Source organism: Mastigoproctus giganteus, chromosome 4 (assembly GCF_048544385.1).
Source record: "Mastigoproctus giganteus isolate SK-2022 chromosome 4, ASM4854438v1, whole genome shotgun sequence".
NCBI classification, from domain to species: domain Eukaryota; kingdom Metazoa; phylum Arthropoda; class Arachnida; order Uropygi; family Thelyphonidae; genus Mastigoproctus; species Mastigoproctus giganteus.
The window spans coordinates 230,524,150-230,551,989 of NC_143578.1; the positions used below are offsets into that span (position 1 = coordinate 230,524,150).

At 36.4% G+C, this 27,840-nt stretch overlaps 1 protein-coding gene across 1 annotated transcript in view; it reads left to right on the top strand.

Moving 5' to 3' along the window:
- The window catches only part of LOC150087474 (uncharacterized), a 223,247-nt gene that overhangs the window by 12,922 nt on the left and 182,485 nt on the right, over positions 1-27,840 (top strand). The window contains exons 4-5 of the mRNA XM_090372498.1: positions 6,090-6,250; positions 20,001-20,103. Coding sequence (XP_090228624.1) covers positions 6,090-6,250; positions 20,001-20,103 — 264 coding nt within the window. The remainder of the gene's footprint in view (positions 1-6,089; positions 6,251-20,000; positions 20,104-27,840) is intronic.

Sequence of the window (27,840 nt, forward strand, 5' to 3'; positions counted from 1 at the left end):
CCAACCTTCTTTACGACTTGATTGCAGACTAGTTTATACCTGTTGTAAGCTTCTTTATCATTTGATAATTTATAAACATCCCATGCATTTTGCTCCTCTGCTGCTGGTCTCATGCTCTATTATTTGGCAAAAAAATGTATATATTAAATGTACTCTTTGTCAATAATTTTTATCCAACACTTGTTAATATCATATACCAGTTCTCATTAGTTTTAACTTTCCAGATATTGACTGGAACGTGTGGGTTGGTTACTCACAGACTAGAAATACTTTTGTGGATTTATTGGTGACTGTTTTCCATAGCAGCATGTTACTCAGACAACAAGAAGGAGTAATACTCTTGATCTGAATATCAGCAGAGATAATATTCATGCATTAAAAATTTGCAGATAAAAGAATCACTAGATAGCGAGCACAGTGTATTTATTTGGGATTTACTTTTATATATAACTACCATCAAGGGTAAAGGGGGGATTTTTGCTTTTGTAAAGGTGATTACAGTCATCACAGACAGTTTTTAAATTCTATATAGTGGGACCAACTGATTATGTTACCATTAGCAAATTCTAAATGGGAAGCATTTGTGGAATTAATCATAGAAGCTACTAGGTGTTTCATACAAACTAAGAAATACTCTTCAAGGTATAGGCCTAAATGGAGGTCAGATGAACTGATGAAACTCGTGCAGAGAAGAAAAGTGCACAAAATGCGTATAAATTATCAGGTTACACAGATGACTGTGGTGGACATAAACTAGTCTCTAAGCAAGTAACAAAAGAGGTTAGGCAAGCAAATGCAGATAATGAGAAATCTTTGGTGAAGGACACAAAGAAAAACAGCAAAAACTTCTTTACTTATGTAAAAACTAGAAGGAAGGGGATGAATCAAATTGGTCCACTTGATATTGATGGTTTCGTTGTTGATAATCTCATTCAGGTTGCTGACAAACTGAATGAGTATTCTGTATTTAGCATTAGCATTAGCATTAGTAGAGGCATTTGATGCAAGAAAGCAAGCTTATGCAGCATCAGCCAAAAAAAAAAGAAAAAAAAAAAAAAAAAAAACCCACTTCCACTTCACCCCTCTGTTCGTTCAAAATACCTGTCCAGCTGAGCCTTAAAATTATTTAGGCTATCAACTTCCACGACAAGGGATGGAAGTCTGTTCCACCTACCAACCACCCGCTGGCTAAAGGCAAATTTCCGCACATCTATCCTACATCTGTCTTTCCTCAATTTGAATTTATGCCCTCTCAGGTGATTTTTCTGAGCTAGAGGAAGAATCCCATCAGCATTGAGCATGCTTAAACCATTCAAGGCTTTATACACCTCTATCAGATCACCTCGCTGGTGCTTAGTCTCCAGACACTGTAATTTGCAAAACTTAAGCCTTTCTTTGTAAGAGCACCCCTTTGTTCCATTCACTAATCTTGTTGCCCTTCTCTGTACTCGTTCCAGCAGCTCTACGTCCTTCTTGAAATGAGGCCTCCAGACCTGTATACAGTACTCTAGGTGTGGCCTGACCATTGCCTTATACAATGGAATAATCACCTCCTTATCCCTGCTGGAAAAATTCCTGTATATCATTGACAATACTCCATGAGCTACTCTTGCAGCCCGTCTGCACTGCTCAGAGAACTTCATATCTGCCTGCACAATCACCCCCAAGTCCCTTTCATTCTCTACCACTGTCAGTGTAGTACCACAGAGTTGATACGTTGCTCTGGGGTTGCTGTTTCCCATGTGTAGTACTTTACATTTGTCAATGTTAAACTTCATTTGCCACCTCTCAGCCCATCTGCTCAACCTTTCCAGATCCTGTTGCAGCAGCATAGTGTCAGTAGTGTCCTTGACAACCCTGCCAACCTTTGTATCATCTGCAAACTTGGACATTAAGCTTGATATACCATCATCAATATCATTTATAAATACAGAAAACAATAATGGACCCAACACTGAGCCCTGAGGGACTCCACTAATAACATTAGTCCACGATGAGCAGTGTCCATTGATTACCACTCTCTGTCTTCTCCCCCTCAACCACCCCTTTATCCATAGCAGCAATTTGCCTCTAATGTCACACTGCTCCAATTTGTGTAGCAGTCTTCCATGTGCAACAGTATCAAAAGCCTTTCTAAGATCCAAGTATATAATATCAAAGTTATTCCCTGCATCCAGTTCTTTTGTGACTGCATCATAGTATCCAATCAAGTTGGTCAGGCAAGACTTCCCCTTAACAAAACCATGCTGTGTCTGAGCTATAACTGAAGTCTTGTCTAAATGATCCTGCAGTGCTTCTTTAACCAGTGCCTCCATTAATTTTCCTGGAACAGAAGTTAAGCTCACAGGTCTATAATTACTTGTGTCAGCCTTTGATCCTCCTTTGTGAATTGGGGTCACATTTGCACATTTCCAGTCTATGGGTACCTCCCCTGAGTCCAAGGAAGCTCTCATAATTATGGCTAAGGGTTTGCTTACTTCCTTTGCTGCCTCCTTTAATATAACTGGATAGATCCCATCCACCCCGGGTGCCTTTCTTGTGTTTATCTTCAACAGTTTCTCCTCCACTTTACTCCCAGTTATTTCAAGATTCTGTAGCTTACTGCTAGAGTTGAATACACCTCTGGCATTCCCCTTGCTGAATAACTCCTCATGTGTGAATGTCGATGCAAAATATTCATTTAGTTTGTTAGCTACCTGAGCAGGATCATCAACAGTTGACCCATCAATATCAAGTGGACCAATCTGATTCATCCCCTTCCTTCTAGAGTTTACATAAGTAAAGAACTCTTTGCTGTTTTTCTTTGCATCCCTTGCCAAGGATTTCTCGTAATCTGCCTTCGCCTGCCTAACCTCCTTTGTAACTTGGTTGCATATCAACTTGTATCTATCATAGGCTTCTGTGTCATGTGTTAATTTGTAAGTATCCCATGCATTTTTCTTCTCTGCCATATGCCTCATTAGTTCATCTGACATCCATTTTGGCCTAAACCTTGAACAATATTTCTTAGTTGGTATGTAAAGCCTAGTAGCTTCCAAGATAAGTTCTTTGAATGCTTCCCATTTTGAATTTGCTGTTGGTAACATCATCAGTTGGTCCCACTGTATAGAATTTAAATACTGTCTCAGTCCATCGTAGTCGCCTTTACGGAAGCAATAACCCTTCCCTTTACCCCTAATGGTAGTTACCTCTTTCAGTAAATCCCACTTCAGCACACTGTGATCACTGCCACCTAGTGGTTCATTTATCTGCAGATTCTTAATGCATGAAGAATCACTGCTGATAATCAAATCAAGAGTATTACTCCCTCTAGTTGCCTCCCGAACATGCTGATGTAGAAAACAATCATCCAATAAATCCACAAAAGCCCTGCTAGTGTGTGAGTAACCAGCCCCCAAATTCCAGTCAATATCTGGGAAATTAAAATCTCCCATTATAAGACTCTCTGATTTACTGGCCCACTCTATTTCCCTGTACAGTTCCTTATTATACTCATCAGAGTCATTAGGCCTATAGCACACTCCTACTCTCAATTTTGATCTCCCAATGCTTATGTCACACCAAACTGACTCAACACTGCACTGTCCAGCGATGTCGACTGGCTTCACTTCCTTAGTTTTTATGTGTTTCTTAACTAATAGCATAACCCCTCCCCCCTTCCTATCCTGTCTATCCTTTCTGTAGACGTTGTACTCCCCAAATTGCAGTTCTGCATCCCTTATATCTGTGTGACACCACGTCTCTGATATCCCAATTTACATTCACACATGAGCAATTCTTTAGGGAAGGGTATGCTGGAAGTTTATCAAACTCTAACAGGGAGCTAAATGATCTTGTAATAACTTTTGTCATAATTATTTACAATGGTCTTGAAGTTGAAAGTAAGAAAGGCACCTGGGGTGGATGGGATCTATGCAGTTATATTAAGGGAGGCAGTAAAAGAAGTAAGCGAACTCTTAGTCAAAATTACAAGAGCATCCTTGGATTCAGAGGAGGTCCCCACAGACTGGAGATGTGCAAATGTATCTCCAATTCATAAAGGGCGATCAAAGGTGACATGAGTAATTACAGACCTGTTGGTTTAACTTCAGTTGTGGGGAGAATAATGAGGTCTCTGGTTAAAGAAGCAATGCAGGAGCACTTAGACAAGACTTCAATTATAGTTCAGACACAGCATGGGTTTGTTAACGGGAAATCTTGTCTGATCACTTTGATTGGATACTATGATGTGGTCACAAAGGAACTAGATGCAAAAAATAATTTTGATATCGTATGCTTGGGTTTCATGAAAGCTTTTGATACTGTTGCACATAAAATGCTGTACAAATTGGAGCAGTATGACAATAAGGGTAAGTTGTGCTTTGGATACAGGGATAGTTAAGTACGGGAAGACAGAGAGTGGTAATCAATGGACATTGCTCTTCGTGGACTAATGTTATTAGTGGAGGACCCCCAGGGTTTGGTGTTGGGACCCTTGTTGTTTTCCATATTTATCAATGATATTGATGAAGGCATATTAGGCTTAGTGTTCCAGTCTGCAGATGATACAAAGGTTGGCAGGGTGGTTAATAGTAGGAATGATAGAATGTTACTGCAACAGGATCTGTAAAAGTTAGGCAAATGGGCTGAGAAATGACAATTTAAGTTTAACATTGACAAATGCAAAATACTGCAGTATCACACAGTATCCAACTGTGTGATACTAAACTCAGGGTAGTGGAAAATGAAAAAGACCTTGAGGATTGTGCAGTTAGATATGAAGTTCTCTGAGAAATGTAGACAGGCTGCTAGGACAGCTTATGTGGTTTTGTCAATAATATACAAGAATTTTTCTTGTGTATAAGGAGGTAATTATCCCATTGTATAAGACAAAGGTTAGGCCATGTCTTGAATACTGCATGCAGGTCTGGAGGCCTCATTTTAGGAAGGATGTGGAGCTGCCAGAACGAGTACAATAAAGGGTAATGATGAAATTAGTGAGCAGAACAAAGGGGGGGTGTGCTCTTACCAAGAAAGACTTCAGTTCTCCAAATTGCAGCTGGAGATTAGGAACCTGCGAGGGCATCTGATTGAGGTGTTTAAGGCTTTGAATGGATTGAGCAAGCTCTGTACTGATGGGATTCTTCCTCTTGATCAGGCCACACTCACGAAGTAGCACAAATTTAAATTGAGGAAGGACGGTTGCAGAATAGATGTGCGAAAGTTTGCCTTTAGTCAGTGGTTGGTTGATTGCTGAAACAAATTTCCATCTGTTGTTGTGAAAGTTGATAGTTTAAATAAATTCAAGGAAGAACAAAAGAAACTATTGGAGGGAATGAATAGGTGAAACTGAAGGTGTCTTTTTTTTTTTTTTTTTTTTTTTTGCTGATGCCATATAAGCTTGCTTTCTTGCATCTTTTGCCACTGCTAATGCTAATACTATTCAGATACCACAATTGATTACAAATTTTAAGATAATTTTTTCAAACTTTTAGTTGGCAATGAACATCTTAACGTTTGGATTTTCTTTTTTCCTTGAAGGTTAATGACTGGAATGCTTTGGGCTTAATTTAAGTAACAAAATTAATTTAAAATAGTAAACTTATTTACTAGATTAACATTCCAATATGTTCCAGCCAAATTTATTCACTAATGCTACCACAAAAAATGCACACCCCTTTGTTAACTGGGTTATTCACTGCAATAAAAGTGATGTTAATCATTGGCTTCACTTGTCAGTGGATATAAAAGGAAAAAAGGATATAGATCTGTTACAAAGGCTGTACAGAAGGGCAGTAAGATTAGATAGAGGCACAAAAGGCTATTCTTGCAAACAGAGACTCGAGTTTTGCAAATTGTAGTGGTTGGAAACTAGGCATTGTGAAGGAACTTATTTGAAGTGTCTAGGGGTTTCAAACGTTATGTAATGATTGGCACAATTAACTATTGTGCCATATTTAGTGGCACAATAGTTCAAGCATTAATGAAATTGAACTCCTAACTTTTTTTTATTATATTCATTTTTATAACAATGATTTTTTTTAGATACCTTGTTTTATTAAATAATTAGTTTAATTGTTAAAAACTTATGAATTCTGTTTCTGTTTCAGACAAGAAATGCAACGTTATGTCAATTGATGATGTTGATTTTTTGGAACAAGGATTTCTTTATGGCTGGGTGTATAAACAGTCATCTACAACTGGGGAAAATGACCTCATGGCATTTGGTCCCTCATCTCTTCTGTTTGATACACTAAACAACAAAAAACCAGTAAGCAATAACCAGTAAATATGTAATTACAATTAAAATTACAGTAAACTCTTTAAAATGTGGCACCTTTGGGGTTTGAGAAGTGATGTAAAATTTTTCAGAATTTTGAGAAATATGCTTAGTGGCTGAGCAGTTTTAGAGGCATACATTTCAATATACAGGGTGTTTCAGTTAAACGTTTCAGAACTTCTAAGAGGGGTAGGGTACATCCTGACAACTCGAAATCATATAGCAATGTGGGGTCGGAAATGCTTTCCTGAAGCGGTGTTGTACACAGAAGCACCATAAAGAAAAGAGACCGTAAGTGAGAAATCGTTTTAATAATACATGAAAAGAAGCAAAAGGTACATGGATTAAAGTAAGTGTTCGAAGTTTCTTCCACGGGCTACAATGCACGCCTCACATCTCCGACGCATGGACATCCGAACATTCTGGAATACTCCAGGCGAATTTCGAATTTCTTCGGCAGCTACTGCGATTCTTGCAACCAGCTCCTCAGCATTGTCAACAGGAGTGTCATAAACTAGCGATTTCATATGACCGTGAAAATTCCTTCACAAAGGAAGGAATTTTCAACACGCATAACGACCATATCTGGGCGGTCGAGAACCCGCATGCAATACGACGTCGTGCAGCACAGATTCGATTTTCGGTCAATGTATGGGCCGGTATTATGGGAGATCACCTCATCGGACCTTACCTGTTACCGTGTCGTCTAACCAGACCTATCTACTTGATCTTTCTGCAGCAAGTATTGCCACAACTTTTGAGAGATGAACAGATTTCTGCATCGACGCAACAGACAATGTGGTTCCAACACGATGGAGCCCCTGCCCATTATAGCGGAGATGTTCGTAACTACCTGGATGTCACATTTGGTCAACAGTGGATCGGACGTGGTGGTCCCGTGCGTTGGCCTGCTCGGTCACCCGACCTATCATGTCTTGATTTTTATTTCTGGGGTCATATGAAATCGCTAGTTTATGACACCCCTGTTGACAATGCTGAGGAGCTGGTTGCAAGAATCGCAGTAGCTGCCGAAGAAATTCGAAATTCGCCTGGAGTATTCCAGAATGTTCGGATGTCCATGCGTCGGAGATGTGAGGCGTGCATTGTAGCCCGTGGAAGAAACTTCGAACACTTACTTTAATCCATGTACCTTTTGCTTCTTTTCATATATTATTAAAACGATTTCTCACTTACGGTCTCTTTTCTTTTTATGGTGCTTCTGTGTACAACACCGCTTCAGGAAAGCATTTCCGATCCCACATTGCTATATGATTTCGAGTTGTCAGGATGTACCCTACCCCTCTTAGAAGTTCTGAAACGTTTAACTGAAACACCCTGTATATTAAAATATCTTAAATTCCTTTGTCCTTTTATTTGTTTCTATGGCCAGTAGGATTTAAACTGTATGGATAATGCAATGGTCAGTTCTCAGAGCAAAACAAACTTGCTTTTGTAATGACCTTCTCTGGCGTTGTACTACTTTAAACAGATAACTTTAGCTATATTACAATTCTGAAAACTGATTTCGTATGCTGCATGGCAGCTCACATAGAACAACTTCTTTATAAGTGTTTTGCCGCTAGAAACAACCTGCCATCTAATAAGGGACCAGTTAGTTATGAAATAGGATGCCATAGCAGTCTCATCTTTTAAGAAAATGGTTGATTAACCTTTTTGCAAGGCCATCTGCTTGGAAATATTACAATATCAGAGCAAGTGATTGCAAAGGCAAGTTTGTTGTGGTGTGACATTAAAGACCATAATTATATTATCTCTCTGTACATTAAAAAGTTTTCCTCCTAGGGTTATTTATTCAAGCCAGTGGGAGAAGGCAATTATGTCACTACAAATACAATTAATTATTGTCAACTGCCTCCATAACATTCACCAACCTTTTTCACATGCTTCACTGTCTAACACTTGATGTTCCATTGTACCGTTTTTTGTATATTAATGAATATTGCATATTTGTAAATAGTTTAGTATTTTGTAAATATTTTAAATATTTATATAGTTTGTAAATATTTCAGTTAAATATTTTAGTCCTGCTCTTTTGGATGCAACAATATTCCTTATGCATTATGGAACCCGAAGCAAAAGGCCTTTGGCTAAAATCTATTATTTGGGTAACCACTTGTCTCCACACAGTGGGCGTGGTCATAGAATGGAGTGATTGGGTGATTATTGTGCATTTTGTTTCTGTTTTGTGTCATCGAGGAGGGGGGGGTGCTTAGCTTAGCTAAGCACCCCCCCTCCTCGATGCTTTCTGCTTTAAAATTGGAAAACGAGTTCCTGATTTTAAAACAGTGGCGAGTGGGTGATAAACACCTTAGGCATGTCAACCTAGGAGGAAAGGGGGGAGGGGCAAAATAGTGAGCAGCACCTGCCAATCCCTGCCTTCTTCCTGACTTTAGCATTAGCATTAGCATTAGTAGAGGCATTTGATGCAAGAAAGCAAGCTTATGCAGCATCAGCCAAAAAAAAAAAAAAAAAAAAAACCCACTTCCACTTCACCCCTCTGTTCGTTCAAAATACCTGTCCAGCTGAGCCTTAAACTTATTTAGGCTATCAACCTCCACCACAAGGGATGGAAGTCTGTTCCACCAACCAACCACCCGCTGGCTAAAGGCAAATTTCCGCACGTCTATCCTACATCTGTCCCTCCTCAATTTGAATTTATGCCCTCTCAGGTGATTTTTCTGAGCTAGAGGAAGAATCCCATCAGCATTGAGCATGCTTAAACCATTCAAGGCTTTATACACCTCTATCAGATCACCTCGCTGGTGCCTAGTCTCCAGACACTGTAATTTGCAAAACTTAAGCCTTTCTTCGTAAGAGCACCCCTTTGTTCCATTCACTAATCTTGTTGCCCTTCTCTGTACTCGTTCCAGCAGCTCTACATCCTTCTTGAAATGAGGCCTCCAGACCTGTATACAGTACTCTAGGTGTGGCCTGACCATTGCCTTATACAATGGAATAATCACCTCCTTATCCCTGCTGGAAAAATTCCTGTATATCATTGACAATACTCCATGAGCTACTCTTGCAGCCCGTCTGCACTGCTCAGAGAACTTCATATCTGCCTGCACAATCACCCCCAAGTCCCTTTCATTCTCTACCACTGTCAGTGTAGTACCACAGAGTTGATACGTTGCTCTGGGGTTGCTTTTTCCCATGTGTAGTACTTTACATTTGTCAATGTTAAACTTCATTTGCCACCTCTCAGCCCATCTGCTCAACCTTTCCAGATCCTGTTGCAGCAGCATAGTGTCAGTAGTGTCCTTGACAACCCTGCCAACCTTTGTATCATCTGCAAACTTGGACATTAAGCTTGATATACCATCATCAATATCATTTATAAATACAGAAAACAATAATGGACCCAACACTGAGCCCTGAGGGACTCCACTAATAACATTAGTCCACGATGAGCAGTGTCCATTGATTACCACTCTCTGTCTTCTCCCCCTCAACCACCCCTTTATCCATAGCAGCAATTTGCCTCCAATGTCACACTGCTCCAATTTGTGTAGCAGTCTTCCATGTGCAACAGTATCAAAAGCCTTTCTAAGATCCAAGTATATAATATCAAAGTTATTCCCTGCATCCAGTTCTTTTGTGACTGCATCATAGTATCCAATCAAGTTGGTCAGGCAAGACTTCCCCTTAACAAAACCATGCTGTGTCTGAGCTATAACTGAAGTCTTGTCTAAATGATCCTGCAGTGCTTCTTTAACCAGTGCCTCCATTAATTTTCCTGGAACAGAAGTTAAGCTCACAGGTCTATAATTACTTGTGTTAGCCTTTGATCCTCCTTTGTGAATTGGGGTCACATTTGCACATTTCCAGTCTATGGGTACCTCCCCTGAGTCCAAGGAAGCTCTCATAATTATGGCTAAGGGTTTGCTTACTTCCTTTGCTGCCTCCTTTAATATAACTGGATAGATCCCATCCACCCCGGGTGCCTTTCTTGTGTTTATCTTCAACAGTTTCTCCTCCACTTTACTCCCAGTTATTTCAAGATTCTGTAGCTTACTGCTAGAGTTGAATACACCTCTGGCATTCCCCTTGCTGAATAACTCCTCATGTGTGAATGTCGATGCAAAATATTCATTTAGTTTGTTAGCTACCTGAGCAGGATCATCAACAGTTGACCCATCAATATCGAGTGGACCAATCTGATTCATCCCCTTCCTTCTAGAGTTTACATAAGTAAAGAACTCTTTGCTGTTTTTCTTTGCATCCCTTGCCAAGGATTTCTCGTAATCTGCCTTCGCCTGCCTAACCTCCTTTGTAACTTGGTTGCATATCAACTTGTATCTATCATAGGCTTCTGTGTCATGTGTTAATTTGTAAGTATCCCATGCATTTTTCTTCTCTGCCATATGCCTCATTAGTTCATCTGACATCCATTTTGGCCTAAACCTTGAACAATATTTCTTAGTTGGTATGTAAAACCTAGTAGCTTCCAAGATAAGTTCTTTGAATGCTTCCCATTTTGAATTTGCTGTTGGTAACATCATCAGTTGGTCCCACTGTATAGAATTTAAATACTGTCTCAGTCCATCGTAGTCGCCTTTATGGAAGCAATAACCCTTCCCTTTACCCCTAATGGTAGTTACCTCTTTCAGTAAATCCCACTTCAGCATACTGTGATCACTGCCACCTAGTGGTTCATTTATCTGCAGATTCTTAATGCATGAAGAATCACTGCTGATAATCAAATCAAGAGTATTACTCCCTCTAGTTGCCTCCCGAACATGCTGATGTAGAAAACAATCATCCAATAAATCCACAAAAGCCCTGCTAGTGTGTGAGTAACCAGCCCCCAAATTCCAGTCAATATCTGGGAAATTAAAATCTCCCATTATAAGACTCTCTGATTTACTGGCCCACTCTATTTCCCTGTACAGTTCCTTATTATACTCATCAGAGTCATTAGGCCTATAGCACACTCCTACTCTCAATTTTGATCTCCCAATGCTTATGTCACACCAAACTGACTCAACACTGCACTGTCCAGCGATGTCGACTGGCTTCACTTCCTTGGTTTTTATGTGTTTCTTAACTAATAGCATAACCCCTCCCCCCTTCCTATCCTGTCTATCCTTTCTGTAGACGTTGTACTCCCCAAATTGGATACTTTGGATACTACTCCAAACTTTTAGTCGAAGTTTGGAGTAGTATCCAATATCTGAGTTTTTACCAGGCCTTTTCCTAAGTGGCCTATGTAAACCAGGTAAATAATTACATAGTGATATTTATATTACCTTGAGAATGCCGCACGCTACAAATGCACAGGTAAATAATTACATAGGTCATTTCCTGATTAGATATCGATCAGTGCATTTTGACAGGTATATCTTTTACGTAGAAAAGATTTGACTTACTCTGTCATACCTCTACATATTATGTAGAAAAGCATGCTGTGGGGTTGGCAAACAAAGTGAGCAGGAGATGGAGCTCCCTAGTTATTATTATTAGCCATATGGTGCAAGGAGGCCTGAGGTTTATGCTGCACTAACCAAAAAAATTTCCGAGTTACCCTGAGAGAGAGAGAGAGAGAGAGAGAGAGAGAGAGAGAGAGAGAGAGAGAGAAACAGCAAGGGTTAGACGTAGAAAGGAATCACCAAGAAAGAGAAGAATGATGATATTCAGCTCGGGACCCTGAGTATGCAAGCCCATATACAGTTTAACTCACGCTGACCAAGAAAACAGATTAAAGGACAAGATAATCCTGCAAGCATCTAATAAGACAGAAATGTACCTTTTTTGCATGGATTCTTAAAGCCAGGTCACTTAAAAATTCTGTCCTTGCTCATTCTCACCCTTATTTAACTCAGCAGTGATTTCACCCCAATTGTAACAAAAACAGTTGCATGGGTCCTGTCATCATGAGCCCAACTTTGTTTTTTATTTCTGGAAAATGTTTTTATTATTTTAAATTCTGCCTGGAGTATATCAATACTTAACCTTTAACTGATGGACCATGATACTTATTAAATGTGTTTTTTTTTTTTTTTTATTGATGAATTTGAAAATGTATTTTTTTGAAACATATTATTTCAAGTACAAAATATTTATTAATTCTGCTGAAAAAAAACAACAAAATTTGAAATATAAACCTGAAACTATTAGTCATTTTAAGTGATATGAGTGATAACCCCAGGGGCTCACATCTGGTATGGGCTTGGCACACCAAAGGTCCTAAGCTGGATATCATCATTCTTCTCTTTCTTTCTTTCTTGGCGATTCCCTTCTACTTCTGACTCTCTCTCTCTCTCTCTCTCTCTCTCTCTCTCTCTCTCTCTCTCTCTCTCTCTCTCTCTCTCTCTCGGGGTAATTCAGAAATTTTTTTTTTTTTTTTTTTTTTGGCTGGTGCAGCATAAGCCTGAGACTTCCTTGTACCATATGGCTAATAATAATAATAATAATAATTGCAAGAAAGACACTATACACCAACTATGAATGTTACATACGTTTATTGAAATGGTTTAAGGTAACAAAAATTAATATCAGTATAACCATAATGCTGGTGTCTAACAAACCAGGTGATGTTTTGTTACTCAACTGAGTAATGTCATCAAGCCTAAAAGGGGAATAACAGATTCAGAAAAATAAATACTAATTTACAACGATAAGTAACAATATGAATTACAAATAAAAAATATAAATTTATAATTTTCATTTTTAAAAATAAAATTTTTAATATTAATTTTTAAAAATATAATTTTATGCACATACTTTTGAAAACACCCTATATATAGATTTCTGAAAGTGGGGTGGGAGGGAACTTTAGGACTGGTATCAGAATTGGGTTGTTATTTGTTATGTTGTTATTATTTTGGTTTTTAGGAGCATTAGCAACTAAGGCCATATTGCTCCGGGATATGCGGTGGTCATTCCCTGACCTTTCCACATCCTCCGTATTTGGTGGTGACGGGCTCGAACCCCCAGAATTGGGTCTAAAACCTTCCTAGATAACAGTAAAAAATGGTGTAAAATTTGGTGATATCAACGAAACTTTCTTTCTAAACTAGTTTAAAAAGAAAGAGTTTAGAACTAGTTTATAACTAGTTTATATGGATTTTTTTAGTGAGAAGTTGGTAAAGAATGCTATGGAATGAGAATTGAACCAATCACTAGTGATTAATAGAACATATTCTGAAAATTTAGCATTGATCTTAAGCTAACTCTTCCATATTAAGTAATGTACAAACATCTGAAAGACACTTTCATATATATATATATAAAATGTATGTAATAATGTAATGTATATGTATAATGTAATTATATATATATAATTACAGAGGATTCATTAGACACATATGTTATATCTGCATGGTAAATATTTAGGCTCTAAGATTAAAATAACAGTTTAACGGTTAGCACGTTCAACGAATATAGAAGATTATGCAGTGGTTAATGCTATATAAAAGGAGTGTAAATTTGAAATACAGGAGGGAATATTTTAAAATCTAAGAAATGTATTCATCAGGGACTGTTCGAATCAGCATGAAAATATGTTTATGGTAAAGAATCATTGCGTGCTTTATGGTTTGGGAGAAAATTATTTTAAAATATATTCTACATAATTAATTGGAAATATTGGACATTAATTAGACATCGAAGAAGGAAGAAGAAGAGGGATAACAGCCCCACCTTATGAATAAATTCATTGACTGAAGATATAATAACTACTTTTGCGAATGTAATGAATAATATATATCTGTTTATATACATAGACGACCTCTGGAAACCAGGTTTTGTTAATCAGCCTTCTGCACTAAGCGGGGCTCTGCTGTAGTCACCTTTCCTATTCAAGAGCATCTCATGGGATGCATGATGACTCTTCCTATGATTAAAGCCAGCCCCTTTCAAAATTGGCCATGTGACAGGCAATGGCATACTGCCACATTATCTGATGCCATAGAAACCATAACAAAACCAACTCTATAAACTGCTGTTAACGGAAGACCTGCAACTAGGTTGAAGGATGGGATCAGTGAAATTTGGTGCTTGACATTTTGTGATACTGCTAGTATAGCACCTCTCAGTCCATCTGCTCAACTTTTCTATCCTGTAGCAGTAATGTACTGTCATTAAATACAACCTTCATCCCTACCAACCTTTGTATGGTCTCCAAACTTAGATGTTAAGCCTGATATACTTTCATCAATATCATTAATAAATACATGAAACATCAATGGATCCAACACTAAACCCAGGGGGATTCCGCTGATAACATTACTCCACGAAGAGCAGTGTCCATTGATTACCACTTTCTGTCTTCTCCAACTCAAACATCCCTTTATCCATAGCAGCATTTTGCCCTTGATGCCATACTGCTCCAATTTGTACAGTAGTTTTTCCATGTGCCACAGTATCAGAAGCTTTTCTAAGATCCAAGTATATGATATCAAAATTATTTTTTTGCATCCAGTTCCTTTGTGACCACATCATAGTATCCAATCAAATTGGTCAGACAAGACTTCCCCTTAACAGTCTAGATGATCCTGTGGTGCTTCTTTAACCAGTGGCTCCATTAATTTTCCTGGAACAGAAGTTAAACTAACAGGTCTGTATTTACTTGTATCACCCTTTGATTCTCCTTTGTGAATTGGGGTCACATTTGTACATCTCCAGTCCACTGGAGATGTACAAATGTGATGGGTACTGTAGTTGTGCAAATGTGCCCAAGAAAGCACTTATAATTATGCTAAGGGTTTGCTTACTTGCTTAACTGCCTCCTTTAATATAACTGGATAGATTCCATCTGTCCCGGGTGCCTTTTTTATGTATATCTTCAACAATTTCTCCTCCACTTTGCTCTCAGTTATTAAAAAATCATTTAACTCATTGCCACAGTTTAATACACCTCTGGCATTCCCTTCCCTGAATAAATCCTCACGTGTAAATGTAGATTCAAAATACTCATTCAGTTTTTTAGCTACCTGAGCAGGATCATCAACAGTTGAATCTTCGATATCAAGTGGACCAATCTGATTCATCCCCTTCCTTCTAGAGTTTTCATAAGTAAAGAAGTCTTTGCTATTTTTCTTTGCATCCTTTTCCAAAGATTTCTTGTATTCTGCCTTTGACTGCCTAACCTGCTTTGTGACTTGATTATATACCAGCTGATATCTTCCATAGGCTTCTGTGTCACCTGTTAATTTATATGTATCTCAATCATTTTTCTTCTCTGCCACATGTCTCATTAGTTCATATGACATCCATTTAGGCCTAAACCTTGAACAATATTTCTTAGTTGGTATGACAAGCCAAGTAGCCTCCATGATTAATTCTTTGAGTGCTTCCCATTTAGAATTTGCTGTTGGTAACATCATCAGTTGGTCCCACTCTATAGACTTTAAAAACTGTCTCAGACCTCCGCAGTCAACTTTATCATAGTATCAGATAAAGGAACAGATATCAGATAAAAAAGCAGATAAAGAAACCACCTAGTGGTTTCTTTATCTGCAGATTTTTAATGCATGAATAATCACTACTGATAATCACATCAAGAGTATTATTCCCTCTGGTTGCCTCCCAAACATGCTGCTATTTAAAACAATCATCCAATAAATCCACAAAAGCCTTGCTAGTGTGTGAATGACCAACCAACAATTTCCAGTCAATATCTGGGAAATTAATATCCCCCATTATTAGACCATCTGATTTACTGGTCCACTCTATTTCTGTGTACAGCTGTTCATTATACTCATCAGAGTCATTAGGCTTATAGCACACTCCTACTGTCAATTTTGCTTTCCTAGTGCTTATGTCTGACTCAACACTGCACTGCCCACCCATGTCTACACATGCACTTCCTTAGATTTTATGTGTTTCTTAACTAATAGCATAACCCCTGATCCCTTCCTATCCTGTGTATTCCTTCCTGTATGCATTGTGCTTCCTAAATTCCAATTCTGCATTTCTTATATCTGTGTGACGCCACGTCTCTGATATTTCAACAATATCTGCTTTTGATGTTTTGACCAGCACCTCAAATTCGTGTATTTTTTTTACTACACTCCTAGCATTGGTATACACTCAAGTATACATGCACCTGTTCTTAGTCTTAGCTACCCTAACACAGCCCATATATTTCCTTTTTTGCAATGACTCCCAGCAGTTTCTTAAATCCCCGGCACTTTGTTTTCCAGACTACTGCTCATTCCAATAGAAGCAATGCAAGAATCACTTTCACCTCTGCCAGCAGCTACTGTTAATCTATTAGTCCACGTATTCCCCTGGCGCCTCCATAGCCAGGTGGGAAGGAGCAGCAGTGCGTAGCACACCCTTCTTGATTAGACCGGGGTTCGAGCCCGTCACCACCAAATACGGAGGATGCGGAAAGGTCAAGGGAATGACCACCGCATATCCCGGAGCAATATGGCCTTAGTTGCTAATGCTTCTAAAAACCAAATAATAAACAATCCACATATTCCCCATGCTAGCAGTTTTCCAAGCCACCTAACATTGCCTTGATTGTACCAGCAAATATTCTTGCACCCTTTGTATTTAAGTGTATCCCATCCCTGTAGAAGTACTCTCTCCTGTTAACAAGCAAGTTGTCTGACTTTGTCAATATCATCTCATCTGCATATTAGCATTAGTAAAGGCACATGAAAGGCAAGAAAACAAGCTTATATAGCATCGACCAAAAAAAAAAAACATGCACCCTCCTCATTCATACATCCACTTGCTCCAAATGCTTGTCTAGTTCTGCCTTGAATCTATTTAAGCTGTCAACTTCTACGACAGATGGAAGTTTGTTCCAGCAATCAACCACCCACTGGCTAAAGACAAACTTCCACACATCTATCTTACAACTGTCTTTCCTCAATTTCAATTTATGCCATCTCAGGCTATTATTCTGAGCAAGAGGAAGAATCCCATGAATATTGAGCATGCTCAAACCATTCAAGGCTTTATACACCTCAATCAGATCTCCTTGCAGGTGTCTAGTCTTCAGACACTGTAATTTGCAAAACTTAAGCCTTTATTTGTAAGAGCAACCCTTTGTTCCATTCACTAATATTGGTGCCCTTCTCTGTACTCATTCCAACAGCTCTACATCTTTCTTAAAATGAGGCCTCCAGACCTGTATACAGTACTCAAGGTGTGGCCTGACCATTGCCTTATACAAGGGGATAATCACCTCCTTATCCCTGCTAGAAAAATTCCTGTATATCATTGACAAGACACCGAGCTACTCTTGCAGACCATCTGCATTGCTCGGAAAACTTCATATCTGACTGCACAATTAACCCGATGTCCTTTTCATTCTCTACCACTGTCAGTGTAGTACCACACAGTTGATACATTACTCTGGGGTTACTGCTTCCCATATGCAGTATTTTACATTTGTCAATGTTAAACTTCAGTTGCCGCCTCTCAGCCCATCTGCTCATCTTTTCTAATTCCTGTTGCAGCACTGTACTGTCATTAGTGTCATTATCAACCCTGCCGACCACGAAGAGCAGTGTCCATTGATTACTACTCTCTGTCTTCTCCCACTCAACTATCCCTTTATCCATAGCAGGAATTTGCCTCCAATGTCACACTGCTCCAATTTGTGCAGCAGTCTTCCACGTGCAACAGTATCAAAAGCCTTTCTAAGATCCAAATATATGATATCAAAATTATTCTTTGCATCCAGTTCCTTTGTGACCACATCATAGTATCCAATCAAATTGGTCAGACAAGACTTTCCCTTAACAAACCCATGCCATGTCCGAGCTATAACTGAAGTCTTGTCTAGATGATCCTGCAGTGTTTCTTTAACCAGTGCCTCCATTAATTTCCCTAGAACAGAAGTTAAACTAACAGGTTTACTTTACTTTTACATTTACTTTACTTTTGTTTTTTAATTCCTCTTGGGTTGCTTGCTATTATATTTTATTTCTTTTTATCTAATCTTATCTTAATTTTTAGTTTTATTTGCTCTTCAGTTGTCTCATCTATAATCCAATTTCTTCTCCCCCCCCACTGTTTGGCACAACATATCCCTGTCAGTATGCTGATTGCTTCACAAATGCCTTAAGTTCCACAATCATTCCTGAAATAGGTGGAACATATGCTTGGTCTTTCATGAATCCCCAAACAGTAAAATCTAAAGGAATCAGATTAGGGGATTGTGGAAGCCACAAAATTGATCCTCCTCTACCAATCCACTTCTGAGAAAGCACTCTGTTCATGTATGCACAAACGTCTTTACTATAAAATGACAGTGCTCTCTCTTGTTGGAAAATCAAGTTGGCATTGTTATTATGAAGTTGGGCATAAAGAAATTCTGTGATATGTCGAGATATGTGATGTCTATGATAATAGCTTCTCAAAGAAGAAAGAACTATACGCTTTGTGACAACTCATTGTGCAAAAGACCAAATCTCATGGCACCTCCGTAGCCAGGTGGGAAGGAGCAGCAGTGCATAGCACACGCTTCTTGATTAGACTTGGTTCGAGCCCATCACCACCAAATACGGAGGATGTCGAAAGGTCAGGGAATGACCACCGCATATCCCAGAGCAATATGGCCTTAGTTGCTAATGTTCCTAAAAACCAAACAACAACAATAACAGCCACCAAATCTCATCACAATTATAGTTTTGCGATTATGGTGTCATATACTGCCACGTGTACATATTTTATGTTTGGTAAATAAAAAATTGAAGAGGTCCTCTTATCACCTGGAAGTGGTATCAGGTTTGTATCACGTACTCTGTTTATACAATAACATTTTAGTTTTTTGTAAAAGAGGTTTGTGGATACCCTGTATATATATTTATTTATACAAGGTGTTCAATTAAAAAACATTGGCATCAATCTACTTATATTTAGGTTTAGGCTATTTGTACCTTCTTTTTTTTTGCCATATTTCAGCTGAAATTTTTTAATTTGATGTTAAATTAGACTGTGTTACCATTTAGATTTTACATTTTCTGAACTGAAATTTTTTTTGCTTAATCAGCCGCTTTTTTTTTCTCAGTGGAAAAATTGTTCCTTGTTGTTGGTTTAGTATAAAAATGTCATTGCTGTATTTCTGAAACAAATGCAAACCAATTTTATTTGAAGGAAGGGGGAAACCACAATGCTTGTATGAGATGTTTGCTCTTCATTATGAGAGTTTAACTGTATGAGGGTAGTTATGTGTCACATCTCATTATGCTTGCAACTATTGTGTTTAATTCTTTTTCTTTTCTTCAAATAAAATTGGTTTATGCTATTCAGAAGTACACTAATGACATTTTTAGACTAAACCAAGGACCGAAACAGTTTTCTAATTGAGAAAAAAGCAGTTGGTTAGTTAAAATTTAAATTTAGAAATCATAAAATGCAAATGGTAAAACTTAGTCCAATTTTAACATCAAATTTAAAAATTTTAGCCCAAATGTAACAAAAAAATTCCTGATGGCAAACCTAATAAGTGAGGTAGATCCCTGTGCCTTTTAATTGAAACAGCCTATATACACAGTTTTTATACTTAAAGTTGCCATAATACTAAGTCTCTATTTATCTAAGGGTAGATTGCATTCAGATTTTGAGTCTGTATGTTTCAAATGATGCCTATTTTGGATACTGAAGGGTATTTATGTATTTTTGCATTTGATAAAAATTATTGCCAGTAGGTTATAATTATTAAATCATAGATTGAATCATGTATTTTATTTATTTAACAGAATTAGTAGTTAAGTTAAATAATTTATTTTTAATGGAAGCCTGTTTATTTCACTAGATATTTGAAAAGCCTGATAATATTAGAGGCATTGATGTCAATAAGTTTCAAAAGAGGCGACTTTCTGAAGGGGAGGATATAACCATATCATATTATACCAGTAGTAAGTGAAGATTTTAATTATATTTAAAAATTATTGTTAATTGTTTTGGCCTCTCCTTTTTTCTTCCTTTTTTTAAGTTTTCAAGTTTAAAAGGCAAGTAAAATGGCACTAGTATATGCCATAATAGATATACCATTATATATACGCTATATAATGTATATATAACTCATTATATATGCACTGTATATAGCACAGGTGATATTTCATTATTTTATATAATTCCTTCACATTAACAGGTGTTTAATGGGATCTGATGGAAATATATTTTAAATATAAAATAGAGTAGTCCTTTAACCTTTTTGCTTAATTCTGATAATTCTCTTAAGATAAAAGAATTCTCTTAATTCTTCATTTGCTTAATTAGTAAATGAAGAGTCTCATTTATCAGTTAAATACTGGACATAGAGCCATTGGCAACTGTTAATTTTTGATATGTTAATAAGTTATGATGTGTTATTGCAATGGAGAAACAAACAGAGCCATTGGCAAGCTGATATTATTGGATTTCTGATATATGTTGTTATTGTAACATATGTATATGTTGCAATAATAACATATGATGGTATTGCAGAGCAAAGTAAACAGAGTCATTGGAAAGCCATTTATTTTTCTGTTGCAATAATGTATGATGAAAAAAAGAAAACAAATGTATGTGGTTCTGTGGATGCATTTAGCAAAACTCCTTTATCTTAGCCTGTTGATATTTCCTCTCACTATAAAGTGTGTTTTCTGAGATGCTGATTTCTAATGGTAGAGCTTTGGAGTGATACCCATTTCAGCTACTGGCTTCATTGCGAATATAAAATTTGGTTATTTGATAGCAAAAGAGAATATAGAAACATTAATCAATCCAAGGTTAGCAGCTTGTGAAATTTCTTTTGTAAGTTACCCTCAACCAAAGCACCCTATTATTTACTGTGCTAGGTGTACAACATATGTATTATGCCCAGTTTTCACTTGGAACACTAAATTTAAAAGAAATACAATTTGCATAACATTTTTATTAGAGTAGTCTATTTCTTTCTTGGTTGAGTTTAAATTCTCCACAAATGTAACAGAAATAATTGGGATATATCTGAAAGATATTTGATACCTTTGGAAATATGAAATATTTTAAAAATGTTAAATTTCAGCATTGAAATATCATAAAAATGGTAGAAATTAACTGAAAGTCATGTTATGCACTTTATTAGAATTTCAAAAGGTAAAAAATATAGCAACAGTTCATTAGTGTGTTGTTGTTGCTTTTTAATTTTTTTTTTTTTTTTGTAATAACTGTTGTATTTATCATTTGAATTGCTCATTTTAATCAATTTAATTTCCTATATTGTCACAAATGCTTTATGTAAAAGTTCCGGAGAACTACATCGTAATCACTAGCAGAGTCCAGGAAAAGAAAGCTTGATATTTTTTTCTTAAATGAATTAGGGAATAAATTGATTTGCATTTTTCTCAGAAATCTGATATGAACAGAAACATTTTCAAGAACATTTTCATAATTGAAAAATTGGTATCTACAAAAAACGCATATTTTTGTTGAAGAAATAAATAGAATCATCGACCAGTGCTTTTTTTGTGGTATCATGAATATTCATATATGTAATGTGTTTACCTTTGAACAACATGTTGTATTGGTTCCGTGGTTTACTCAGAAACATCTAAATAAATAAATTTCTGTTTATACTTTGGATGACCAAGGTTAGAGGACTTTACAAATTCATTGTAACTGCTTTATTGCTGTCTATTTACCAGCAGAACTGCCAACAGTCAACAGTGGACAGTGCACTTTTTTTGGTAACATTTGGGGTTTTAGTTCTGCATTGTTTCAATTACATCTATGTGCATTACCATATGACCACAGCCAGCCATAATCTGTATGATATTCAAGTACAAGTAAACATTCACTTTAATAGACTTCAATTTAATGGACTTTGGAAATAATAAGCAGCATCAGCTCCCCCAGATTTTCACCCTTATGAGGTGTGATGTAACTGCCCCACTCTGTGGTATTTTCCATCAGTTAAAATATTTTCACAATTAAGCAAAGTACCAGGGAGCCATGATTTTCCTCATCACAACCACCCATCAGCTTGACATGTGTAGTTAGACATCAATAGGGAGTCATCTGCACCTCCAGTGAGAGTATTTAACAGCTCTTTAGAGTCTGAAGCGCTGAATAAGCTTTAGTTGGTTTTCTCACTTCTGCTGTAAGGCTCAGTGAAATTTCTGCTCCATGCAAGTAAAATATAGTGTTATTTAAATCTGTTAATGAGTAGTTTGCCATATAAGGAATGTTGATTCTCAATATGATGCCTGTCATAATCACAAAGGTCAATATTCATACATACAGGGTGAGTAATGAGGAAGGTGCATATTTTTCATAAATGTACAAAAATGCATAAAATACTACTGTACAAATTGGAGCAATGTGGCATTAAGGGCAAGTTACTGCTGTGGATAAAGGGATAGTTAAGTGGATGAAGACAGAGAGTGGTTATCAATGCCCACTGTTCTTTGTGCACTAATGTTATTAGTGTAGTTCCCCAGGGTTCAGTACTGGGCCCACTGTTTTAAATATTTATCAATGATATTGATGAAAGTATATCTGGCTTACTGTCTAAGTGCAGATGATACAAAGGTTGGCAGGTTGGTTAACGACAGTTATTAAATCAAGCTACTGCAACAAGATATAGGAAAATTGCGTCGATGGGCTGAGAAATGGCAGTTGAAGTTTAACATTGACAAATGCAAGGTACTGCATAGGTAGTAGTAACTCCAGAGTAACTTATCAACTGTGTGGTACTATACTTAGGGTAGTGGAGAATGAAAAAGATCTGGGGTTAATTGTGCAGTCAAACATGAAATTCTCTGAGCAGTGCAAACATATTTCCCTGTCAGCTCATGGAGTTTTGTCAATGATATACAGAAACTTTGCTAGCAGGGATAAGGAGGTGATTATCCCTTTGCATGTGGCTGTGGTTATGCTGGATCTTAAGTACTGTATACAGCCTGGAAGCCTCAATTTAGGAAGGTTGTGGATCTGCAGAATGGGTGAAGAGAAAGGCAACAAGACTGGTGAAGGGAACAAAAGGGTACTCTTTTGTTCCCTTCACCTTTGCTGTGGTCTCAGCAAGTGGAAGAATGTCATTAGCAATCAGCTTATTCAATCCATTCAAGGCTTAGACTAGGCACCTGCAGGGAGATCTGATTGATGTGTTTAAGCCTTGAATGGATTGAATATGCTAATGACATTCTTCCACTTGCTGAGACCACACACGTGCACACACGCATGCACACGTGGGGCATAAATTCAAGTTGAGGAAGGATGGTTGCAGGATGATGGGCAGAAGTTTGTGTTCAGCCAGCAGATGATTGATCGTTGGAACAAACTTCCGTCTGTTGTGAACTGTTTAGGTTTTTTTTTTTTTTTTTTGTTGATATTATATAAGTTTTCTTGCATCATTTGTCATTACTGCTGCTACTACTACTACTAATTTCAAGATATCATTTCTGAGGTCAATTTGAGTAAAAAATATTACATCAATGTGGGTCTGATTCTAATTGGATACAGAGCTACATTTGTTTGAATCTTAAAAAGGCTGTGGAGTTTTCGGTGGTAAAAAAATAATAAAAAAGAATAAGCAGACTCATACCTAGTAAAACATATTAGGTACATGTTTACTTATTCTTATTTAAGAATATACAGCAAATACAGCAAAAATTTCAAGATGGTTCATACATAAAGGATGTTATGTATGAACCATTTTATAAGTACACTGTAAAGGACATACAGTGGGACAGTGGCATTCTTGTCCCTGCTGTCAATGATATATACATATCATAAACAATATAGTATTAACATTAGTAGAGGCAAGTGATGCTGCTGTTGTTGTTGTTATTTGGTTTTTAGGAGAATTAGCAACTAAGGCCATATTGCTTCACATGTGATGCAATAAAGCAAGCTTGTATAGCATTATGAGATATATATTATAATATATATATATATATATATATATGTATTATGTATAAGTAGTAAATTCAAGAAAAAGGGAAAAGTAAGAGGAAAGAGAAAGACAGAGAGAGAGAGAAACAGGAATTGCACCTGAATGCACAAAGCTACGATACAAAAGATATAAAGATAAAATTAGAAGTAGTTAATAAAAATACAAAAAGATGGAGAAGTAAATAACACCAGGTGCCGAGCCTAATAGGGAGAAAGAAAAGAGAATGAGAAATTAAAAGAAAAAGAATGTTAAGAAGCTAAAAAAATTATAAAATTATATAGAATTACAGGCTGAATTGACAAGCCAATTATATGTACATGAGCTGAAAGGGAAAAAAGAAATTAATCAAAGTTAAATAGTAGAGAGTATCAAAATGTAAATAGGAAAAAAAAAATAAATAAATAAAATTGGTACATAGATCAGGTATTTCATCAGGGGACTACACCTGATCATGTACCAAAACACTGGGTTTCTATGCGAACTTATGTTGATGGAGGAAAGATTAAAATATAACAACAAAAAAGGGGGGGGGGGTGAAAGATAAAACCTCCATAAACATAAGTAAGGTAGCCCCAACGCAGTGTATGTAATTAAGTAAATTAAAGCAAATTAAATTTAAATCAAATAAAGTGTAAAAGCCTTATTTACATGTACATGGCTTAAAATGTAATGTAAATTTTGAATCGTCTAAAGGATGAAAAGTTTTGAAAAATTTGAAAAAGACGAAAAGGTGATTATATGTATTATAATAAAATAAAAGTGACAGGCAGTGGTATTGAAATGGGAAATAATGCAGGGTAAGGGAGGGAAAAAAGTAATAAAAATAAAGGAGGCGAAAATAGCAAGAATGAGAAAAGTAGGAATATCCGAATCGCCCTCGTATTGCGCTAATAGTCCAACGGATGGAAGAAAGAAGAATAGAAAGTAAAAACATGAAAAGAAAAGGAAAACAGTTTAAAGGATACTAGGCAAGCTAGGCATGTAAATACCCAACCTCTTAGAGAGGGCCTTGGCTGTGAGAGTGTTAGTAGAAGTAGAAACTAATAAAACATTCTTGTTATAGATGAAGTTGTTTGGAATAACTATATTAACTTATGTATTCTCAATAATTACATTTATGATGGTAAATATACTTATAAACAAACTGTAAGAGTACCCATGGGCTCGCAAATTTCTAGCATAGTCTCTAATTTATTTCTACATTATTAAGAAGATCTTTATACTCGTGATAATCCAAACCATAATTTCTATGCATTTCGATACGTTGACGACATCCTGGTTCTGAATGTTGATTTCGAAATTATTGCAAAAACTATATATCCTATAGACCTCACCTTAAACAAAGAAAATAATGGTAATCAACACACAAACTTCCTTGATTTAAATAGCCCCCACTTCACCATAATTTGGCATTATTTGATAAAAGAAGTAAATTTAATTTCAACATTATTTACTTAACTAATTGGAATTCAAATATTTCTATTAAAGTTCATAAAAACATCATCTATACACAAATTATTCATATTGCAAATATAAGCAGCAATCATTCACTTTTCAATAATGCCTTATATGGCCTTTATACTAAATTACGCATTAACGATATTCCAATTAATTTCATCAATTATATTGCAAATAATATATCTGCTTTCATCAAACAAAAATTTGGATTCACTATTTCTCATTTTGGTTAGAGCTAACCTGATACTTGTACAGTTGTATAGATGTATATTTGAATGGTGGTATTTCCACTACTTTGAAAGTGAACACATTTCTGACTTCTTTCTGAACGATATTCATACCTTTTCACTCTCTAAGTTTATTTTCTATATTATTATTATTCATTTTATTTTAATAATCATTAATAATTGTAACGATACTCCATTTTCTCTGCTATCATCTATGACATGTTGCTCACATTTCTTTCAAGATTTTTTCTCCAGTTCACATTTTTTTATCTTGACTATAGAGGGCTTCTATGTTCCTTTTGCGTATTTCTCTACTGAGAAACTCCATAGTCGTCATAGATATCCTTCTGTTTATATTCCATGTTTATACTCCATTTTTACTTACTCATCTCGATGAATTATTTTCTTTTTAATGTAATACTTTTTGGCCAACTTTGATGTTACATAACTTTACAGGCATTTAATTGTTTTCTCCTATGCACTATTTTTATTTACTTTTTGGCTTTTTCGGCATTGTATTTTTGGCATTCTAAAATATAACACAGGCCAGTGGTATTAGTTTCTACTTCTACTAACACTCTCACAGCCAAGGCCCTCTCTAAGAGGTTGGGTATTTACATGCCTAGCCCTAGTATCCTTTTCTTTTCATGTTTTTACTCTCTATTCTTCTTTCTTCCGTCCGTTGAACTATTAGTGCAATACGAGGACAATTCGAACATTCCTACTTTTCTCATTCTTGCTATTTTCGCCTCCTTTATTTTTATTACTTTTTTCCCCTCCTTTACCCTGCATTATTTCCCATTTCTATACCACTGCCTGTCACTTTTATTTTATTATAATACATATAACCACCTTTTCATCTTTTTCACATTTTTCAAAACTTTTCTTCCTTTAGACGATTAAAAATTTACATTACATTTTAAGCCATGTACATGTAAATAAGGCTTTTACACTTTATTTGAGTTAATTTAATTTAATTACATACACTGCTTTGGGGCTACCTTACTTATGTTTATGGAGGTTTTATCTTTCACACCCCCCCCCCCCTTTTTTGTTGTTATATTTTAATCTTTCCTCCATCAACATAAGTTCACATAGAAACCCAGTGTTTTGGTACATGATCGGGTGTAGTCCCCTGATGAAATACCTGATCTATGTACCAATTTTATTTATTTATTTATTATTATTTTTTCCTATTTACCTTTTGATGCTCTCTACTATTTAACTTTGATTAATTTCTTTTTTCCCTTTCAGCTCATGTACATATAATTGGCTTGTCAATTCAGCCTTTAATTCTATATAATTTTATAATTTTTTAGGTTCTTAAAATTCTTTTTCTTTTAATTTCTGATTCACTTCCCTTTACCCCTATTAGGCTCGGCACCTGGTGTTATTTACTTCTCCATCTTTTAGTATTTTTATTAATTACTTCTAATTTTATCTATCTATATCTATATATCTATATATATCTATCTATATATATATATATCTATCTATATATATATATATATATATATAAGTATTAGATATGATGGAAAAAATGTCAGTTTGGTAAAGTGGTAGCAGTTTTGGGTGAGATACGGTGCAATATGTGGACGCCATGTGTGTCAAACACCCAGGTAACGTACATATGCTAATGCTGGCACCATGGCAAAACATAGAGATAGAATATATTATATATGATACAATATATAATTAAAAGGTGAGTGGAAAACAAAAGATAAAGCGTAGAGCAAAAAGGTGAAAGCAGTAATGGAAGTAATATATGATAGAGCAAAATATATAAGCTAGTGAGGCAAAATTGTATAACAATACAGAGGCAAATTATAAAGCAATGTGGTAAATTATAAAAATTATAAAAAAGGGGTCAATTATGGGTATGTAGATACATTAAAAGGGACTTTGTCTAGGGCTAACCTTCTCATTGTATCAGCCCATAATTAACGTAGCTATCTGTTTCTGTAGTCAACTGCCAGCAACTCTAGGTAAGAATATAAGTAGGAAGGTAAAAAGGTAATGATAATATGCCGAAAGCTGGTATTACGCCG